A 21,154-nucleotide genomic window follows, 5' to 3' on the forward strand; every position below is an offset into this window, starting at 1 on the left:
TTTTATTTTTGATATGAGATATGAGATTAATTTTTTCGCGTGTTTAAATTTCGTGCAATGTTTTTTTCGCGGGTACTAAATTTCACGATTATTTTGAAAGCGCAAAAATCGCGAAAATTAGTACTCACGAAAATTAGTAAGAATGAGGTACATTGAGTTGGTTCTGAAGTGATTCTCAAGAGAAAATAAATCGCCACACACACTGATGCACTTGTTTGTATGGTTGTTAATGGCTATTCAAATGTGCATGTCTAATCACAGGGCCACAATTAAAACGATAACGGTGCAGAGGGAGGCGTGGTGGCCTAATGGTTAGCTTGCTGGACATCAAGCAGCCCGGGATCAAGCCTTTTGGGCAATACACCTTACTCTCGTTAAGTGCCTCTCTTTGCCCAGGTGTATAAATGGGTACTGGCGAAATAATGCTGGGAGGGATCCCTGCGATGGACTGGCATGCCATCCAGGGGGGAGTAGAAATATTTCTAGCCGCTTAATGCTACAGAAACTGGGATAAGCTCTTAAGATTAATAGGAGAGTAATGTGGCCGATAACACTTGGCTTTTCTTGTGTCATAACTGTGTACTTGACTACTTGTAGAAAACAAACTGAGCACCATCTGAGGCAATAATTGGTTATCGGACCAATGAGCTGTGGATGTGAAAATGTCCAAACTGACCTTGTAAACCACAATACACCAGTGGTCCCGAGTCAGGCAGAACATACACTCCTCCTCCATTGCCGTCATCTTGTTCTTCAGGATCTGATCTGTACAGCACCCGGTTGAGATCCGACAGTGACAGATTGGCAATAATTCCATCTAATTCGTCAATCTTGTTATAACTCTCCTGACACCCTGATCTCTTCTCATACAAATCCACACCCAGCTGTCTAGAGCCAGATAACACAGTAGCTTTCAATCAGCATGTACCTTGAGGTTTCTATTGTTAGCAGCATGTAGCTACTAATTTTAGCAATTTTAGCTAGTTGGACGAAAATCGCTAAATTAAGTACTAGCTAAACTATGTCTCGTCAAATTTAATACTCATACGTTTAAGTACCCCCCCCCCCCCCCACCCCAAATAAAACAAAATTAAAGACCAGAAAACATAGTAGACTTGAAAAGATCTGTAGAAAATAGCTAAAAATGGATGCTGGTAACTCTGTTCTTTCTGACTATGCAAATGTTCGTTTAATTTGGATTGAGGTTGTTCTTTTACTTAAATTGATTTCTGTCTTAGCTATATATGTTCATTAAAACTGGTTTACACGATAATTTAGTTTTAATTTTAATTTTAATTTAATTTAATTTTAATTTAATTTAATTTTGAATTTAATTTAATTGTAATTTAATTTTAATTTAATTTCATTTCACTTCATTTCATTTCATTTCAATTTAATTTAATTTAATTTAATTTAATTTAATTTAATTTAATTTTAATTTAACTTCAATTTAATTTAATTTGATTTAATTGTAATTTAATTTTAATTTTAATTTAAATTTTAATTTTAATTTAAATTTAATTTAATTTTAATTTTAATGAATTAATTTTAATTTTAATTTAATTTAATTTAATTTAATTTAATTTAATTTTTTTTTTTAATTTAATTTAATTTAATTTAATTTAATTTTTTTCTTTTTTAATTTAATTTAATTTAATTTTAATTTTAATTTTAATTTAATTTAATTTAATTGAATTGAATTTTAAATTTAATTTTAATGTTAATTTAATTTAATTTAATTTTAATTTAATTATATTTTAATTTAATTTTTATTTTAATTGTAATTTAATTTCAATTTAATTTAATTTAATTTAATTTGATTTAATTTTAATTTTAATTTTAATTTTAATTTTAATTTTAATTTTAATTTAATTTCAATTTAATTTCATTTTAATTTAATTTAATTTTAATTTTAATAAATTAATTTTAATTTTAATTTAATTTAATTTTAATAAATTAATCTTAATTTCAATTTAATTTAATTTTAATTTTAATTTTAATTTCAATTTCAATTTAATTTAATTTAATTTAATTTAATCTAATTTTAAATTTAATTTTAATGTTAATTTAATTTAATTTTAATTTAATTATATTTTAATTTAATTTTTAAGGTTAATTTTAATTTAATTATATTTTAATTTAATTTTAATTTAATTTTAATTTAATTTTTATATAATTTGAATTAATTTTAATTTAATTTCAATTTAATGTTAGTTTTAATTTTATTTGTAAATATTGACATTTCATTTAATTAAAATTTGATTTAAGGTATCAGCCACGCGATTGTTTTTTTTTTCATCTTTTGTCTTTCGTCAATGGATAACACATAACCAAAACAAATTTCCTAACTCAAGACACCATATGAGAGGTGAGGCATACCTTAATTTCCCTAAAGCAGTCTTGACTTTGGTTTCCATGGTGATGTCAAATGCAACCACACTACCAGGAGCAAAGTTATCAAAATGCACTTCAAATGTGTTATTCCCTTTCTGTTCTGCACGGCATGTCTGAAAGTAAAAAAATAATGCTATGTTGATGGAAAAAGTCTTGACGCTATGGAGTTACAAAACTACAAGAGCATGTCAAGTTTCAGATTAACAGCAGTCCTAACTAAAGGAAGTTAAACTAACTGGTATTGAAAACTTGAGTTAGATAAACCATTTTTTTTTTCAATTTAAAAGGACTGCACTACTAGCCTGGATTAACAGAGCTCCGCTGTTGGGGAAATCGGTGAGCATGTGCTCTAGAAACATTAAGACCAGTCTCAAGAGAGCTGCAAGAATCAAGCCTAGACCATTAATTGCCTTTGGTCAAAGTGACTTGCTCTGAAGGTTGGTTTATACTACTGTTTCATACTGCTTATACTACTGTGACGGGAGGGCGGTGGCCTAATGGTAGCGTGCTCGGCCGAGTCAAAGGCCCAGGTTCGAGACCTGGCCGGGGCGCTGCGTTGTGTCTTGGGCAAGACACTTTACTCTCACAGTGCTTCTCTCCACCCAGGTGTATAAATGGGTACCGGCGAACTACTGCTGGGGGGTAACCCTGCGATGGAAGCATCCCATCCAGGGGGAGTAGCAATACTCCTACCTCAGGATGCCCACCCACAAACAGTCCCCGAGCCCTCGCCAGCCGCAGAGCAGAGTCGAGGCGACGGCAGAGCCGGAGGCGAACGCCACGGGGGAGAGGGAGTCCCAGCAGGACAGAGAGTGCCGAGAGACAAGCACACCAGAAGCACGCCGAGGAAGAGAGAACCAGGGGAGAGCATAGGATTCTATCAGTGTCTAGTCATTACGCAAGAATGTTTAAAACAAATGTGATGATCGAAGTTCAATGGCACTGCGTCGACTTTAAAGTGGACGAATGCCCCCCACCACTTGTAGTGGGAGCAGTAGAGGCCCAGCTGCCAGGGGAGGGCGTGTGTTTTAAAAATTCCATGTCACTGTTAATCTCACCTGCGTATAGTTGAAATGAAGGAAAATTGCTTGTCCTTGTCCGAATTTACATTTTTCCAAAAGGGTTGTCGTTTGTCGCGATTTTATTTTATGTGCTGTCGCTACTTTCTGGGCCGCGTCGCTTGTCGGAATTTACCCTAGCAGGGCCTCAGAGCAGGCTTATGTCAGTGCAACAATTTGCTTAACTATTTGTCTATCAGACACAGACCGTGGTTCTTACCTTGGCATTATTAAGTGAAACATGCCGCTGTAGCAGTACCTCATGTGACTGAACACCATTAATGAACTCAGCATCTTTACTAAAATCATTTGTGTCTGGTTTCTTTAACAACATTGCTTCAAAAATGATTTCATTGATCTCACCTGCCAAATACAAAATATGATCAGTAATCCTGAAGCAAACTCTTCCTAAGATGTATAAGATAATTAAATAGGCATGCAATGTGTGCAAGCCCCTGCACACATTACATGCCTAGGATTTAATATTCAAATGAGGTTCAATGCAATTTAACCAAGTTAACCAGCCAAAAACAAGTGTCTAGTCAGCTGTCTCAGTAATCAGCACTTTCAAGCTCTTGCCAGGTTTAGAATTCTACTTCATCTACTACATCATCTGGACATATTAGGCGCTGGTTTCGTGGCGGTAATTTCAGTGAAGTTTAGCAAGTTCATCATTGGTTAATTAGTCATCCCCTCCCCCTTCTTTTCCACTGGTCTAGTCAGTATATTGAGTGCTTAGGTGTGGAGGCTCATGATTGCCATCCAAGGAAGCTGTATTCCATCTGGGAGACTGCATGGCTGACCACAGTGGAGGTCCCCCATATATCCCAGGCACCCATCCTCCAGATACACAAGACAGTTGGTTAATTAGCATTATAGTGCAAAGGTCTATGAAACTATAACCTCTTCATGATTCATGTATCAGCGATGCTTAAATACAATAATAGGTACATAATTTGTGCAAAGGGAACTAGATAAATTAATTTAAAGCACTAAAAATTTAGGTCACTTTTCTAAGGTACTACACAAGTTATTGTGCTGTTTAAAAAGGTAGTTTAAGCAACCACGAGGGCAACAGCAATGACAATGTCGATTAACAAAAGAATTTATTAGTTTGTCTTTTGATGTCAGAACCATCCTCAGCTTGATATGTATACTGTACCATAATACGGCAGCATTCAATTGCAAGTAGAAACTTGAAAAATTTGTCATTGTGGCTCAGTTCTCCAGACTAATTAACAGATTATTTGGTAATTTCTCGTTACTGTTTGCAGATTATGGTTAAGAATTATAACGCATGTGTAGAGCTACTGTACTTCTCATTAAATCTATTGTTTAGTGACACTCCCGTAGCTGTTGTCATTGTGGTTTGCTTGAAGGGTTATGTTTGATTTAGTAGTGGTTTTTAATTTTTTTTTTGTTTAAATTTTTTTGTTATTTTTATATATTTTTTTTTTTTTTTTTTTTTTTTACTTACTATAATATCAGCTTGACTGACCTGGTATAGTCAGTGGTGGTATTCCACTCATGTGAACCTTTTGCCTGTGCATGGTGGGTTGATGCTCCTCAGAGGGGTTGTGAAAGGCAGAATGTGCTACTAAAACAACTGTTTTTCTCTTGTCTGGACAGTGTCTAGTGATAGCATGAACATCGTGATGAATTTGATCCACATACACCTAGTACATAATGGTAAAGCCAAACTTGAGTTCAAAATAATATTATTAACTAGTTCTTATACTGGTTTTCATGATGTACTTCTCTTTTAGTGTTATTTATGAGAATTTGTGGTGGATCAAGAGACTCCCCTAGTTAATTGGTTTTCTTTAGTCTGCTTGTCTGACAATGTAGTAATATTCTGATCTAGCCAATAATAACAGCTGTGAAGGAAGACTTATTTAAAGACTTATCTCAGACAAAAGTAGTTGGGAAGGTTGTAAAAGCATGCCCAATAACAGTGAGTTTTGAATTCAACTAAGGGAAATGGGGGCTATGCAAGATACCACCTGTCTGGTAAGCCAAATGGACAAAATTTATTCGCCTTAAAATTTGAGTTGAGACTTTCATATTAGGTGTGCATGAAGCTTGCCCTGCTGGAGAAATGGCACAGGGACGTTTGAACCCTTTTCTTACTTTCTACTTCTGGTAGAGTGGGGGCTATACCAACAAGACACCACCTAAGGTGGGGAAAGGGGGGTACATGAAGAGACCACCCATCTTTTTGCAGAGTAGTGGGTCCTGTCTGAGTACAATAGTTTTGACCATTTCCCTAAGCAAACACCATTCCTGTACAGTTTTAGAATCCCCCCCCCCCCCCCCCCTTCAAAAAAAACCAATGTTGGTACCTTATGTTATAATTTGTGTGAGTAAGGTTGCTATTAGCTAGCACTGAATAGGGGGGGGGAGGGAAAGAACAAAAGTGCAAAGCAACCCAACGGTTTTGTCTGCCGTTAACATCCAGTCAAGTCTTGATGGGATAACACTCATGACCAACAGGCTTTGCGTTTGTCTTTTTTTTTCGTTTTTTCTTTATTAAGAACACCCCCCCGGCCCCCCGCCCCCCCCCTGACCAATCACAGCCACACTGCTTGACACTCACTTAACCTAACACTTATCAATTTCTTAATACCTGTGTGTAGCCTTCTTCACCAAGCCATCTGTGTAGCTCATTGATGGCTTTTTTGGCCGACAGAATACCATCACTCTCCTTAACAAATGCAGTGTCTTTAAGCTTAGACTTCTTATTTGGCCATGAAAGGTAAAGACGATCTTCTTTGACCACATGGATCTAGAACAGGATTTCAGTTTCAGAGGTTATATAAAATAGCAAAGTGTGTTACAAAAAGATTGATTTCTAAATGATTGTATCCTCTTCTATAAATCAGAGGTGCATTCTTTCGGGACTATTCTGGAATGGGAATACTCAAAACAGACGGTGATCACATTCCATTTTGGGACCTACCGGGGTATTCTGTGTTCAGAATGAGCGGAATTTACTATTTCGTTCATTCTGCTACTGATAGCAGAATGAACGGAATGAACAGAATACAGTTTACTCAGAATAGGCAGAATATGCATTCTTTTGGGACAGTTTTGGCGGGAAGTCATAAAAAGCTGGACACCCCAGGTTGTTTGCAACTTGTGCATGTGCAGATACAATAGTTTTAGGTCACCTCCGCGCCACAAGTAGCGGGTAGTCTGTCTTCAGAATTATGCGTTCTATTGGGAATTGATATTCCGTGTATTCTGTCATTCATAAAACAGAATAAGAATAGTCAGAATAGTCCCAAAAGAATTCGCCCTAGTTGTCCAGGGATTTCAAAATGTTTTGAAGTAGGCGTCAGCAACCAGAAGAGTAGGCAGCTGTGACAAGCCAAGCTTGTTTGTCACAAGCTGATTGCTATGGCCAAAGTAACCGGTGACATAAAATCAAGTAGCCAGTGGAACTCCAGCAGGTGCCGGTTTGTTCTGAAAACCCTGGTTGTCAGGCTACAAAGTTTAAGGGGGGGGGGGGGGGGGTTCTGTTCTGGTCAGATGACCAAGATTTGAAAAACTTGAAGAACTCTTCAATAGAAAAATTGTGAGTAAAAAGCTTCTTCTGTGTGAGGTCTGGTTTCCAAAATCAATATATGGTGGTTAGAAACCTTCTTTTGCAACAAAGGACTCCCCTCAAGCCCTGCAGTCACTAGATCATCCACTTACATGATGAGGTACCAGTTCATCATATCCTCTGGAACTTCCAGTTGCACAGCATGCCATTGATACTAATGCTGCACTGGGAATAGAGTCATACACAGATCGCACCTACAACAAAAGACCAGTTGGTTCATGGATAGAGTATTTTTTCTAACATATAAAAAAAGCCTTATCATGCTTTGTTTTGTCATATTAGGCATGTAAAGAAGTAATGGGAGCAGAAAAGAAGTGCAAGGTGAAACAGGTGAGTGCTTCTCCCTAGTTCTTGTCGATGAGTGCTCTCATCACTTCCTAACATGCTCTATATAACAGAACAAAGCACTGATGCTTTTTTTTGTTTTATGATAAAGCTTTACTTACATTTGAAGGGGAAATGGCTTAAACCAAGTTTTTATTCTTAGGTTGTGCATGCAGATCTGTAAATGATCTAAAAGCTACACATCCACAAAAAACAGCTGATGATGGTGTAAGCATTAATCGTGATATATGCTTTGAACACTCATACTGAGCATCATATGCTGCTCAAACTAAGCGCGAGAGCACAGAAAGTGGTACTTTATCATAAATAAGGTTCAAATAACTAAAAAAAACAAATGGTGAGCTTTCTAATGTTCACTGAGTTCATGGACAGAATTTTCTGTTGTTGATGAATAAATATTTGGTACAATGACACATGGCTTGAATGGATCCATGGATGTTTCCAGCGAACGGGCAACCAAGTCATTGAAATGAGTGGGTACTTTTACCAAACGGGTGACTGAAGCCGTTCAAATGGGTGATAATTTTTTTCGAACACCTTACAAACAGCTTGTAAACAGGTTCCCGTTTAAAAATGGAAAGCCGTTAATGTACGTTTTCGGGTGAAAGGTCACATTTACATGTAAGGAATCTTGAAATTTAGAAATGCTACAATAGACTATAAGACACCTTAAGAATTTACTTAATCATGTAACAGAAAGTGCCCATATATATACCAGTAGTGAACATATAATGAACATATATATAGTGAACATATAGTGAACCATTCGGAACAGCAATAAAACGATGAATTGAAATCTTGCTACCACTGATCATTATTATCACTGCTCCTCTCAGAGTTGAGCACTCTATAAATTTATTCTATTCAAGTTCAAGAAGTTAGTTAATACAGTCTATAATTGTTTTCTACTCTTTTACCTGAAATGGACTGGGGTTGTCATGTGTAACGTCCATGAAGAGTGCATGTGCAATGCTGGGTACAAGAGGCTTCACGTCTGAGGGGTGCATGAAGGCACCGACTGGTTCACCTCCATACCGGTAAATCAAACGTCCTTCCTCGTGAGGATCATGAGCATTTAGAGCCTCTGTTTACAAATCAACAAAGCAGAAAGTTAAAACAAAATGTTACAAATGATAGTATTTTTAGCGCAGGAATTAGCCACCTGGCCCCTGGCAGTTGTTCAAAGGGTGGATAATGCTATCCACCAGATAAATCACTATCTGGTGGATAGCGAAGTAAGTTTTGTATGACAGTTATCCACTGGATAGCGATTTATCCAGTGGATAGTGTTACCCACCCGTTGAACAACTAGGCCCTGGTGGATCTGTTAAATTGACCATTGTTATTACTATTACTATAATTACCATTTTACTAAATTACTTTTATTATTACTATTAAATAACTATTACTATTACCGGTAGCTATTAATAACTACATTGTTTTGTATTACTTCTATTTTATATATTACTGTACTGTATATGCTGGTAGTTCCTTGCATATTTCAAGCAGCTGAAGATCAGTTTTTTATCCAGCCATTTTACTGGAGAGTTATAGTTTTCGTTTTAAATGGGGCGCTCTTGATAATTACTTGTTTTGGGGGGTGATCTTAGATAATTGTTGCTTCAAACGGTGAAAGTCTAACAGGGATATGGAAGCTAATAAGAGGATTGATGGTTTTAATCCAAAGCCCTGATTGAAAATTTTTACCTCGTATAAGTGACGTAATTCCCAGTCGGTTGACAAAAATATTGTCAGTTGCCTCAGAACCAGTGAACAATTCTGCTGTAACATACAAGTCTGGTTTCACTTTTCTTGCTGCATCCACAAAGTACTGAAAATGGAAAAAAAAAAACAGTTTGAATTGCAACTTTCAAATGCTGCTCATGACTGCTTCGATCAAAAGTTCATGCAATGTGGATAAAATAATACATGTACTAAGTGTTCTTCAATATTCTGATGACAGGGCTAAAAAAATGCCATCAGGTTGTTCGGGACAAGCAGATTATTGTGCTGGCCAAGACTGTTGATCTTAATAACAAACTCAAGAAATAAATACATGCAAATAAATGTTCTGACCTCTGCAACATGAAGTGGTGTGCTGTGGCAGTTGTCAAGACGAATGCCGTCAAATAACCTGAAATAAACATGAGCAAGCTCCACTTAAATTAAACAAGACGAGTCAAACCACTGTCCTTAATAAACAGTTTCTGTTAAATATATAATGATGCTTACATTTTTGGTTGAAAACATTTTGCCAAAAAAATAACATTTACCATAAAAAAATTTAAGGGCATGCATGCACATAATTAAACAGTCAGGCATATTAAATTACAAAATAATTTTGAATATGCATGTAAATGTTTAAAACGCACTTTGAGTGGTTGTGAAGTCAATTTGCATGAGACTGGCTATGGTGGTCTCAATAAGCATGGATTTTTACAATTTTATTTCTCTGCATGTTTACTTTATACATGTAGTTTTTGTTTAGATTGTCTATGAGAAGATATATCAAACACTGACAACAGTGTTTCATCAGGTATCCAAACACCTCAAATTTTGTCAAAAATACTCCCCTACATGTCGTATTTTCAACTCTCTTCTCAGTGTTTGGATATCCCAATGAAACACTGTCTGTCGCGTTCGATATATTATTACTTCCAATTTCTCTCAAATTTTCTCACGTTTTCATTGTATTGTAAATATTTTTATTTAGTATTATTATATTAGTTTGCGCAGTGCACATAAACATGTGTGCCACTTCATGGTTTGCACCAAACTACTTCTCTAAGTTAACAGAGGCATAAAGGGTTAAACTTGGCAATGGCCTATTTAAAGCTGATTTCCAGTCCGTACTGCGCAGACTCGGGGTTTGTTTTCGTTTTTGTTTTGAATTCTTTGAAACGTTACACTTCAGTGACAGCATACATGAAGTTTTTTAGTCCACCATTACAGTTCGTTTCGTTCAAGAATTTCCGATGAGCTGAAACGTCGGTTTGAAATAGCGTCAAGGTTCTTCTACTCATTATTATTTGTTCTGCAAGAATATCTCGCGTTAATAATGAAGAAAAAGGTACGTTTGTCGCGGAATTTTTAGTTTAGCTTGTAAACATTCCTTTGTGTGAGGCTCACATAAATGTTGTGGTTTAATTTTTTCTTTGGTTTAAAATTTTTTAAACCAGTTTGATTTTTATTTTCCTTTGTTTCAGATTATGATAATGAACATAAGACAATGAAAAATAAAAATCAAGCTGGTTTGAAAAATTTTAAACCAAATATAAAATTGAACCACAACATAAACATTGCAGCCAAGATTGCGCAGTATGGACTGGAATTCATCTTTAACATCATCTTACCTTGCACAAATCTTAGTATACTGAAGCATGTGATCCCAAAGAAAAGGAGCATCTTCTGGTTTCTGTCCATATCGAAGCTTTGCACTGTCACCCCATGCAATGACTTCACGTCGGAAATAAACTAATGATCCTGGTGCAGCAAAGTCCTTTAAAGGGTCTCCTCCGAATATCCATCCTTGATGTGCCATGCAAAATTTTGCCTTGTCGGAAAACATGAGCTTCTCTTCTTCTTCCATAGTATCACAGTCGCCAGGTGTTATGAAGTAACTACCCAATATAATTATTAATAATCATAATTAATAATAATCAATTCGTAAAGAACAAAACAGGTTACTTAACTCTATTTACAGTGTACATGTTGGCTAGTCTTCTTTGGAGTTTGCGATACCTAGAAACGCACCTTTTTATTTCCAAACTTATGTAAGTCAATTGTGGTACAAATTTTGATGAAAATCAGGTATCAGTTATGACACCATCAATTTTAACTCTGCCATCTTGGATTTACCATCCCTTAAATTAATTTAAGGGGAGGGCAGGTGGGGGGTGGGAAGGGGGGGTGGGGTGGAAAAGACAACACCACCTTTTTTGTGGTGACCCAGTACTTCCCTGCTGAGATCTGGAAATAGAGAGCCATGTGTTTTGGTTACTGTCATTTAAATTTGTTAGATGGTAGTCTTTCATTTTGTAATTTATAAATATTATTTCTTAAGTATGTTTTTTTGTGTACGAACAAGTCCACACCTGAAGGGAGTAGTTGCCTGCTAAACCAGCTATGATGAAAGAAAAAAAAAGATTTGTTTGAAAGCTCCACACCGTGCTTAATGGTAAATACTTACTTTGTTGCCAAAGGGCATTTTTTAGTAACCCTTGGATGTTTTGGTCCTTTAGCATCCAGACGCTCATACCGGACCCCATTTTGAACACTTTGAATAGCAGATTCAATATGACCAGCAATTTCATTGTTCTTGATGGCTTCATTAAGGCTAATAAGATGTGCCTTAAAAGCATCACAGCATAGCTGCAGTCGCTCCCTTTCATCCATAGCATCAGAGCTAAGAATGAAGCATAATATGCAACCAGTTAAGGTAGCTGACAACAGTTTCAAGAACTTCCTGGAACTTATACAATGGATCGACACTACCACTGCACTCTTTATCAGCTGATGAAAATTGGTGTACAAGTCATGGTCATCTACATGGCATAACAGGTTACTTAGTTTATACTTAATATGTCTATTGCAACAGTATAACCCATAAATTGGTACCCTTAATTAATAGCTAGGAGATCTGCATTTTTTACTAACAAATTGAAATCGGCATGTTGATACAACATACTTTTTGCAAAGATTACCATACCTTCTCTGCGCAAGGGGGAGGGGGAGGAGGAGGGCAGATCCACATTTAATTTTTCAAAAACTTTTAAGGTGGCTCTGCCCTCCCTTTGCATGGAATGAGCAAATGAGTGAGTCCTAGTGTCCCCTGCTTTGCTAGGGAAACACTGACTTTGAATCAACTGACTCAAACTAGACTATAACTTACTTTGGGCAATATTGAACATAATACTTAATAAGCACAGTAATTACCGTTCTTTGTTGTACTTTTCAAGGGCCTTTGCCATGTCTATAGTCGCTGAAAAGCGTTGGTGAGATGCACCAGTTGTCACCTTCAGTGCTGGACCATCAAGTTTAGATGGACTACTGAGAGGTCTTTTCGCCCTCAGCATGGCATTACGGAATTGATCTACTGTCTTTTTTACATCCACACAGAAGAACTCCCACAATCGCAGTTTTGGCAAGACTTTATGCCTGAAATGTTCAAATAAAAAATAAATGCATCATTATCATAGAACTACACACTCTCCAGTTTGGAATATTCCAAGGACTGCCAAAATTAAGTCTGCACGGCAAATTCAATTTGGACCACTCTGTCTAGGGAGAGCAAGGATGGTGTAGTGGTGAAAGCACAAGTTCGCCTCCCACCAATGTGGCCCGGGTTTGATTCCGGCCCGGTACCATAATTATGTGGGTTGAGTATGTTTGTTGGTGGTTCTTGTTTACCTCTGGGTTCTCCGGTTTCCCCCATCCACAAAAACCAATTTGATCTGGATAGAGGACCCACATGAAAGTCAGCTAGAGCTGATGTGGCTTCCTCTCTAAACATAGTAATTTAATTTATTTAATTAAGAAGTGTGAAGCATTTCTTTAAACCAATTCAATTACCATATTTATTTACTGTATGTAAGCATGCTGACACCGTCAGTGTAATAGCCACTGCAGGTACAGTACACTGTATTTTCAATTTGTGGTTCTCTAAGACTAAAGCTCATTACAGTCAACTCTCGCCTTCCAGACACCTTGCTTTTTACGGAAACCCTGTTATAACAGACAGGAGTTGAAGTCCCGGCAAATAAGAATTACTGAAAATAACTCTCATTACTACAGACTTTTTCTATTGCGGACATCAAATGGTGGTCCCGAAGGTGTCCGTTATACGTAAAGGGAGTTGACTGTAAATAATCCTGCACTGTCTGTTGACTTACCGTAAGATTTCACCTAGTTTGTGAATATGGTCCTCACTGTTCACTTCTGCAGGCAGGCCATCAGCAGCCCATAACCCTTCAGCTACTTGACAAGAGAAGTGCCAGAGAGCGCGATCCAATAGAAATGCAGGTCTGAGATGAGGAGAGTTGTCCAAGTTGTATGCACATTCTGGGTGATCCCACAACCAAGGAGAATTGTTACCTGTGTGGTTGAGTACTATGTCCACTACTGACAGTACCTTCCACTCATTGCGTATCCTGTCAAGGAGTTCCTAGCACGTTTATGAGATAATTAGAGCAATTTTCATTATTATGTCTGCATTGGCTTTGCATTACTATGCTCAGTGATTGGTTTTAAAAAAACTTGTGCAACTTTCTTAACCAATCAGAAACTTGTAAAACCAATAGTAAAATTCATCAACTATTCATGATGGTGCAAACCAATCTCAGCACAGTATTCAAATCAGATCACATGTACACAACTGTAAACCCCAAATATACAAATCAAACAGTAGAATTAACTTTTGATACAAACTCTTGCTCAGCTAATAAGTATTCATTAACTTTTAATACAGATCTCTACTGAATCGCATAACAATACTTTGCATTCAATTTATTGTTTTCATTTCTCAAGTAGAATAAAATATTCGCGTCCGATCTGTATGGCCGTTTACAATGGCTCGCCATTGTAAACACCCATGATACAGATCTCCCGCTCATATTTTATCTACTACTTAAATAGCTGCTTGTTGACACTTGATTTAATTAATAATTATTTTAAATTCACTATAACAAAAAATAATTTATTTAAATGATTTCAACTGTAAGACTATACTGTATGTGTAAAACAAAGAAATTAACTTCCATGATTTGTTGTTACCTTCACTCCATCAAATGAAGCTTTCTTTCCACCAGGTGAATGAAATGCAGGATTGATACTAAGCTGATCTGACAGGGAATATGACGAGTTTGACTTCCCCAGTTGCTGTATTGGCGTAAAGTGAATCATGTTGTAACCAGTTTCTTTAGTTACCTGCAAAATCCAAACAGTCAAGCAATCACCAGTACTGCTTAAAGAAAAGTAGAGCCCCACCACCCCCCAACCTATCTAGTACATTTATTGCTTGAGATGGAATGAGTGGCCTAGATAATCATCTTATCGTTGATCTTTTTATCACCTAGTAAGAATATTATTCATAACCCCTTCTGATTAAAGCCAACTGCATCCTCCCCATAAAATAAAAAATATATAAAATAAATATTTTTTTAATGAGGAAGCTCCCGTCACATAGACTGAGTGGTTTTCAGAGAGGTCCTCAAATAAAAAAAAATACAAGTACAAGGTTGAAAGGTCATTGGAAATTCTGAGGGTATAAGGGTTGGGTGGGAACTCAAAAGCTGAAATCTTAACTTAACTGAAAGCTTAACTGGAATTTCTGGAAGCGTTGGGGGAGGGGGGGTAGACTTTCTCAAAGTCCTTCGACGCGCGGTTTAGGTATGTCGCGTACGAAGGACTTTTCCAACTTGCAGCGCGCCAATTTTACCGACCCAAAAACGGGTCGGTGAATAAATTATAACCCGCGGCCAATCAGAGTCGAGATCTCAAAGAAAGTGTCATTCAAATGTAAATCAATGCTTCTTCACGCGTCATTTCTTGTCACGTCGAGGTCACATCATGCGAATGATGAGTTAAGAGATATCAACAACAGGCCATAGAAGCGTATCTCTGCGGAAAAAAATGTTTTCGTTTCTGCGCCCACGGAAGCGGGCAAAAGCTTAACGTTTGAATTGGCCATGAGGACCCGCATAGGACATTTTTCGGTTCGCTGTTGGAAGCCAACGTTGCTACAGACGCCATACGTAATTATGTAGCAGAATCGCCAAAAAGTGTGAATCCTCGCAGTGGAGGTGAATTTCATGTTGATTGACAATTTCGACGTTAGAGCTTGCATTTTATTTAACTGAGAAAGATAACAGTTGTACCAGTAAGCCGGATAGCTGAATAACAACGGATTATATTAGTGTACAGTTCTAAAAATCATTTAAAACAATGTTTAAATCTGTTTATCGTTCACTTTGGTTCATTTCACGCAGCGAAGTCATTGCGGCACGGCGTTAAGCCGCGATTGTAGGTTTTTGTGGCAAACAACGCGTGAAAACTTTAACTTGAGGATTGAAACATTTTTTCTATAGTAGTTATGTCAATTGTTCGCTATGTCAGTTTTCATTCTGCGTTTGCTTCAGTTGAAACTGGTTTTGTTTTTCTTCAATGCAGGATGCTCACATATTAAATTCAGTTTCTTTGTCTTCATCGTAGTCACTTTCATGTTGATTGATTGCAGACGTATCGCTTTAATAACCGCAAGCAGAGCGCGCGCTAACGTCAAAATTATCTGAAAACCCAAACTGCACAGCGAGCGATCGAAAAAAAAGATATCGCAATGATTTTGTTTGCTATTTATAAGCGCGTATTAAAAGCTGTCCATTTCGCTAAGATGTCCATCCATTATTCAATGCAGAGTGACACTCTTTGAACTTGTCGTGAGTGTGTACATGAATTTTCACACCTCGAATAAAGCTCTATTCCCAAAAAACGAAGAATAATGCATCTTGAGTGAAAAGTCTACATTTCTTCTCCAAGTTAGCTGTGTGCCAGAAGACTCCCCAGCAAGCAATGGAATAATGAACAAAAAGACGCGACAAGACAAGTCAACTATTAAAATACAGCTCGCCGCGGCTATTCGCATCGTAACAAGAGAAAACAATACTATTCTTTTGTTGGTGAGCCATCCAAAGATCGATTTTCTATATGTCTTCGCACAAAAAAAAAACACGGGAAGCAAGCAAAAGGTGCATTCTTAACAAGCACAATAAAAAATCATGTCATTATCTAATCTCTTCAAACTCGAACTACCAAATTATACGCCCCTCACCGAATCCCTTATTCTCCCTGCCCCTTAAAGAACCCTCTTAGAGTTGGATTGAATCGGGAAAAATATGCAGGAAGTTTCATAATGCCATAACGTTCTAACTCACAGAATCACGGGCGTGCCACCTAGTGTTTCTGTTGCAGTTATTGCACTTAGGAGTTTGGTAGAAAATCATGGCATTATCAAATATCCCCAAATTCACGGACAACCTCAATTTCCCCTGCCCCGTAAAACCCCCTCTTAGAGTTGGATAGAATCGGGAAAAATATGCAGGAAGTTTCATAATGCCATAACGTTCTAACTCACAGAATCACGGGCGTGCCACCTAGTGTTTCTGTTGCAGTTCTTGCACTTAGGAGTTTGGTAGAAAATCATGGCATTATCAAATATCCCCACATTCGGACAACCCCAATTCCCCCTGCCCCGTAAAACCCCCTCTTATAGTTGGATAGAATCGGGAAAAATATGCAGGAAGTTTCATAATGCCATAACGTTCTAACTCACAGAATCACGGGCGTGCCACCTAGTGTTTCTGTTGCAGTTCTTGCACTTAGGAGTTTAGTAGAAACTCATGGCATTATCAAATATTCCCACATTCGGACAACCCCAATTCCCCCTGCCCCGTAAAACCCCCTCTTAGAGTTGGATAGAATCGGGAAAAATATGCAGGAAGTTTCATAATGCCATAACGTTCTAACTCACAGAATCACGGGCGTGCCACCTAGTGTTTCTGTTGCAGTTCTTGCACTTAGGAGTTTAGTAGAAACTCATGGCATTATCAAATATCCCCACATTCGGACAACCCCAATTCCCCCTGCCCCGTAAAACCCCCTCTTATAGTTGGAAAGAATCGGGAAAAATATGCAGGAAGTTTCATAATGCCATAACGTTCTAACTCACAGAATCACGGGCGTGCCACCTAGTGTTTCTGTTGCAGTTCTTGCACTTAGGAGTTTAGTAGAAACTCATGGCATTATCAAATATCCCCACATTCGGACAACCCCAATTCCCCCTGCCCCGTAAAACCCCCTCTTATAGTTGGATAGAATCGGGAAAAATATGCAGGAAGTTTCATAATGCCATAACGTTCTAACTCACAGAATCACGGGCGTGCCACCTAGTGTTTCTGTTGCAGTTCTTGCACTTAGGAGTTTAGTAGAAACTCATGGCATTATCAAATATCCCCACATTCGGACAACCCCAATTCCCCCTGCCCCGTAAAACCCCCTCTTAGAGTTGGATAGAATCGGGAAAAATATGCAGGAAGTTTCATAATGCCATAACGTTCTAACTCACAGAATCACGGGCGTGCCACCTAGTGTTTCTGTTGCAGTTCTTGCACTTAGGAGTTTAGTAGAAACTCATGGCATTATCAAATATCCCCACATTCGGACAACCCCAATTCCCCCTGCCCCGTAAAAACCCCTCTTATAGTTGGATAGAATCGGGAAAAATATGCAGGAAGTTTCATAATGCCATAACGTTCTAACTCACAGAATCACGGGCGTGCCACCTAGTGTTTCTGTTGCTGTTGGAAAAATACTTGCACTTAGGAGTTGTAGAACAGTATGGCATTATCAAATATCCCCACATTCTGACAAAAATAAAATAATACATGTAGTCCCTTATGCGTGTTAATCTAATACATGCCCTTTGAAAGATTTTTTTATTTACCCTGCTTACTGGTGCTGGGTACGCTACATAAGGAGCAAATAATATAAAAAATAGCAAGTAAAAATTATATATCTTTCTGATCTTTATGCGTATCTGGTTCAGTGATAATTAAGTAATTCATTGGACGGTAATATATATATACGTGAATGAAATTCAAGTCTTTCATTGCCAGCGAAACTGCCTTCCATTACTGATCATATAACTAAGAAAATTGCAGCACTAAAACGTGTATTAGTAAGGACCGAATAATAATTAGTCAGAGTAGAACAATTGAATTTCTCGTTAACATGGTTATTTTCGATTTTGACCCGCATCACTTGTTTGACTACGTTGAAAACAAAGCACGGAACGGACTCCAGAGACTTACCTGGACACAGTGTATTCAATCCGATCCATCGATGTGAAAAGCCAATCTGATCGAAACACAACAATTCGAAGAGCCGCACGCAAGCTTATGCAGGCACAACAAACCTTTTCTACTGCCGACAGAACAATTCTCTTTTCGTACGCAAGTACCATATGAAAGATTTAGCAGTATCTTAAAGCTTCTTAATGATGGCGCCTTGCACGCCGCTGTAAATCACCATTTCAACTTCGCTAGAATTCGAATAATCACCGATTTGATCAATGTCCATATTGTGTACCTGACTTTTTTCCGCCAAGCGAGTCCGCGCGCCGCAAAAAATAATTTATTCTACCGCCAGAAGCGAAAATTGATCCACATAACGTAAGTGTTGACAACATCAGCTTGCGAGACCGCAGCTTCAGTCCAAAGAATACATTAAAGATGAAGACGAAGACAAAGTTTTTGGCCAAGCTTAGCGGAATACATTCTTGAAATCAAACGAATTCATTATAAATTTATTTTCACCTTCTTTTAATGAGACTTATAAATACATGTAGCGTTGCTACGCCTGCTTGCTAAAAATATATTACGCCAGGACTTCTATTTAGAAAGATGTCAAGTAATGACTTGTGAATGATGCGAAACATTCCTTCACCAAATCTTTCGAAGCATCATATAGCGTCATCTGTCAACAGGCCTATTGTGTGATATTGCGAAATCGGGTCACTTATGTGTGCTCATGGCCGCTCAATCCGTCCGTAACTAAGGCCTGCGGGTCCTCATGCTGTTTGCACTCAAATACATGCGAGATGGAGGCGACACGACGATAATCCTTGTTGTTGTCCCTTTAGTTGACCAAGTTATCTCTTTGCAAAACCGTGGAATTTCGGCCTCATTTGTTGGAGATGACTACAGCGACGAACAGTTAAAGGACATCATTGATTTGAAGTTCAGAATTATTTTTGGAAGTCCAGAAGCACTTCTCAACATTTACCATCACATATTTTGCCGATTAAAAGTGTTTGCAATCTATGTTTAGGAAGCGATTTATTGTGTATTCAAGTAATGTTCAGCTATCGCTTCATGACCAGCCTTCAACGAATTCAACGTTTACTTTCTGCTGCTTTCTTCACGATCGTCTCGTTTTTGTCGGCACAGTTTCTACAAATAATATTTGTAGTCAGATCAGTTCAGGTTCCGTCCGGCGAGAATTACCAGGTCGAAGCAAGCCTTGTTTTTCCCCCCTGGGCCAATCAATCTTCTTCTTTAATCGTTTTTTACGACTTCCTTCCTGTGTGATCGTTTTGGTCGGAGTTGACCCCGCGCTACTTTCCGCCATCACAAACAAGAATTCTTGAAACTTGACTCCTGCTAGAAAAGTCACGCGCTCGCAGAAACACCGCCCCCTGATAATTGATACATCTTGCTTTCGGCGGGAAACTTGATTCAAAATCCTTCAAGCAGGACAAGTCACCCTCTCGCGACTTCGTCACTCGCGGTTGTCGCTTCGCGATGCTTTTCGGCTCGCTTCGCTCGCCAATAGAGGGCGACTTGGTGCAAGTCTAGGGGGGGGGGGGGTTCAAACCCAAAAGCCTTCTGTGGGACGGGTATGGTTATTTTCTGGAACAACAGTCACAATCATAACAAATAACAGTCGGTCATTGGACATTGGCCAACCAAAATTTGCTCATGTCGGACAAAATCCCAAGTGTGGTCGGACATGATGTCCCTACAATATTTCGATCGAAAATCATTTTACAGCAACGATGAATAAAATTCAACCTTTTGTTTTTGGTGATGTCCGACCACAATTTTGTTTTGTCCGACCAAGATGGTGTCTTAGTAGGACATATGTCCTTTCAAGTGAAAAAAATTAATTGCAGCCCTGCATGAAATACTGACCCTTAGTCTATCACTCCATTCTGTGAGAGGTCCAAGACTCTTAGACAGTACAGTCTGTAAGCTCACACAGTCTAATGGTAGAGTTTCTGTACTGTTTACTCTTAGAACGGGATCCACTGTAAAATAACCTGATGTTGTTCTTTTCTCCCTAAATTAGAACCAAAACAATTTACAAATAATTAATAAAAGGTTGGTACTAGCAGGAGCCCACAACTCGGAGCATGCAACTTCTGTATATTTCTGCAACGGCGTTTTCACAAGTAAAGTTATTTTTAGCAATATTTTTCCCGAGAAACTTGCTGCTTCCGATGAAGTCAGCTACGACTTTGTAAGAAAATACTGAAATTATAGTTTGTTTGTGGTTTTGACGCTGACTGTTTTTTGATGTTACTTTTGAAAGTAACATCAAAAAACAGTCAGGGTCAAAACCACAAACAAACTATGTCATCACCTGACTACAATTACACAATTTTTAAACGTACTGAAATTATCTCTTGAAATGCTGTCAGAACACTCAGAAAAAGTTTATTTGCATGTATTCGACATAGCAACTTCCTTGGTAGACGAAGTACTGTAGTTAAGTATCAATTATTAGTCTATTATAATAACAAAATCGCTTGTGATTGGCTTTTTGAGACCAAATGGCGGGAAAATCCTATCTAAAAATAACTTCACTTGTGAAAACGCCATTTCATAGACGCAGTATGGAAGTTGCACGCTCCAGGTAATGGGCTCCTGGTACCAGCCAGTACTGCAAGCAATAACTATTTATATTATTACTGCTGTGTAATTTTATAAAGTTTAATAAAACAGCAAAAGCAAAGAGCCTATAGATGAGCATTAGTTACTTGGTTTATATTTAGTCAAGTATGGAAGTACAGGTACATGTCATAGGCGGCAGAACAGGGAGGGAAGGGGGCAGGGGGGGGGGGCTATAGCCCCTCCAAAGGAAAATTTGAGGGGCTCTGTAAGATTGAAAAGGGACAGAAACAAAAGAAGGTATTTGT

The 21,154-nt window shown here is 37.9% G+C and overlaps 2 protein-coding genes across 3 annotated transcripts in view; one reads left to right on the top strand and one right to left on the bottom strand.

Annotated features, from left to right (window-relative positions):
- Nucleotides 1–21,154, top strand: part of LOC144638335 (uncharacterized) — a 265,610-nt gene that overhangs the window by 156,778 nt on the left and 87,678 nt on the right. The window lies entirely within an intron of this gene.
- The window catches only part of LOC144638101 (glycogen debranching enzyme-like), a 35,467-nt gene that overhangs the window by 11,951 nt on the left and 2,362 nt on the right, over nt 1–21,154 (bottom strand). For both annotated transcript variants that reach the window (XM_078497250.1, XM_078497251.1), the window contains exons 3-17: nt 20,148–20,295; nt 14,176–14,328; nt 13,296–13,567; nt 12,340–12,561; nt 11,594–11,809; nt 10,758–11,024; nt 9,481–9,538; nt 9,112–9,235; nt 8,322–8,488; nt 7,152–7,253; nt 6,079–6,237; nt 4,951–5,128; nt 3,673–3,815; nt 2,380–2,507; nt 677–888 (exon numbers count right to left, since the gene is read on the bottom strand). In XM_078497250.1, coding sequence (XP_078353376.1) covers nt 677–888; nt 2,380–2,507; nt 3,673–3,815; nt 4,951–5,128; nt 6,079–6,237; nt 7,152–7,253; nt 8,322–8,488; nt 9,112–9,235; nt 9,481–9,538; nt 10,758–11,024; nt 11,594–11,809; nt 12,340–12,561; nt 13,296–13,567; nt 14,176–14,328; nt 20,148–20,295 — 2,549 coding nt within the window. The remainder of the gene's footprint in view (nt 1–676; nt 889–2,379; nt 2,508–3,672; nt 3,816–4,950; nt 5,129–6,078; nt 6,238–7,151; nt 7,254–8,321; nt 8,489–9,111; nt 9,236–9,480; nt 9,539–10,757; nt 11,025–11,593; nt 11,810–12,339; nt 12,562–13,295; nt 13,568–14,175; nt 14,329–20,147; nt 20,296–21,154) is intronic.

This window comes from Oculina patagonica, chromosome 14 (genome assembly GCF_052425735.1).
Source record: "Oculina patagonica isolate OP01 chromosome 14, crgOcupat, whole genome shotgun sequence".
NCBI classification, from domain to species: domain Eukaryota; kingdom Metazoa; phylum Cnidaria; class Anthozoa; order Scleractinia; family Oculinidae; genus Oculina; species Oculina patagonica.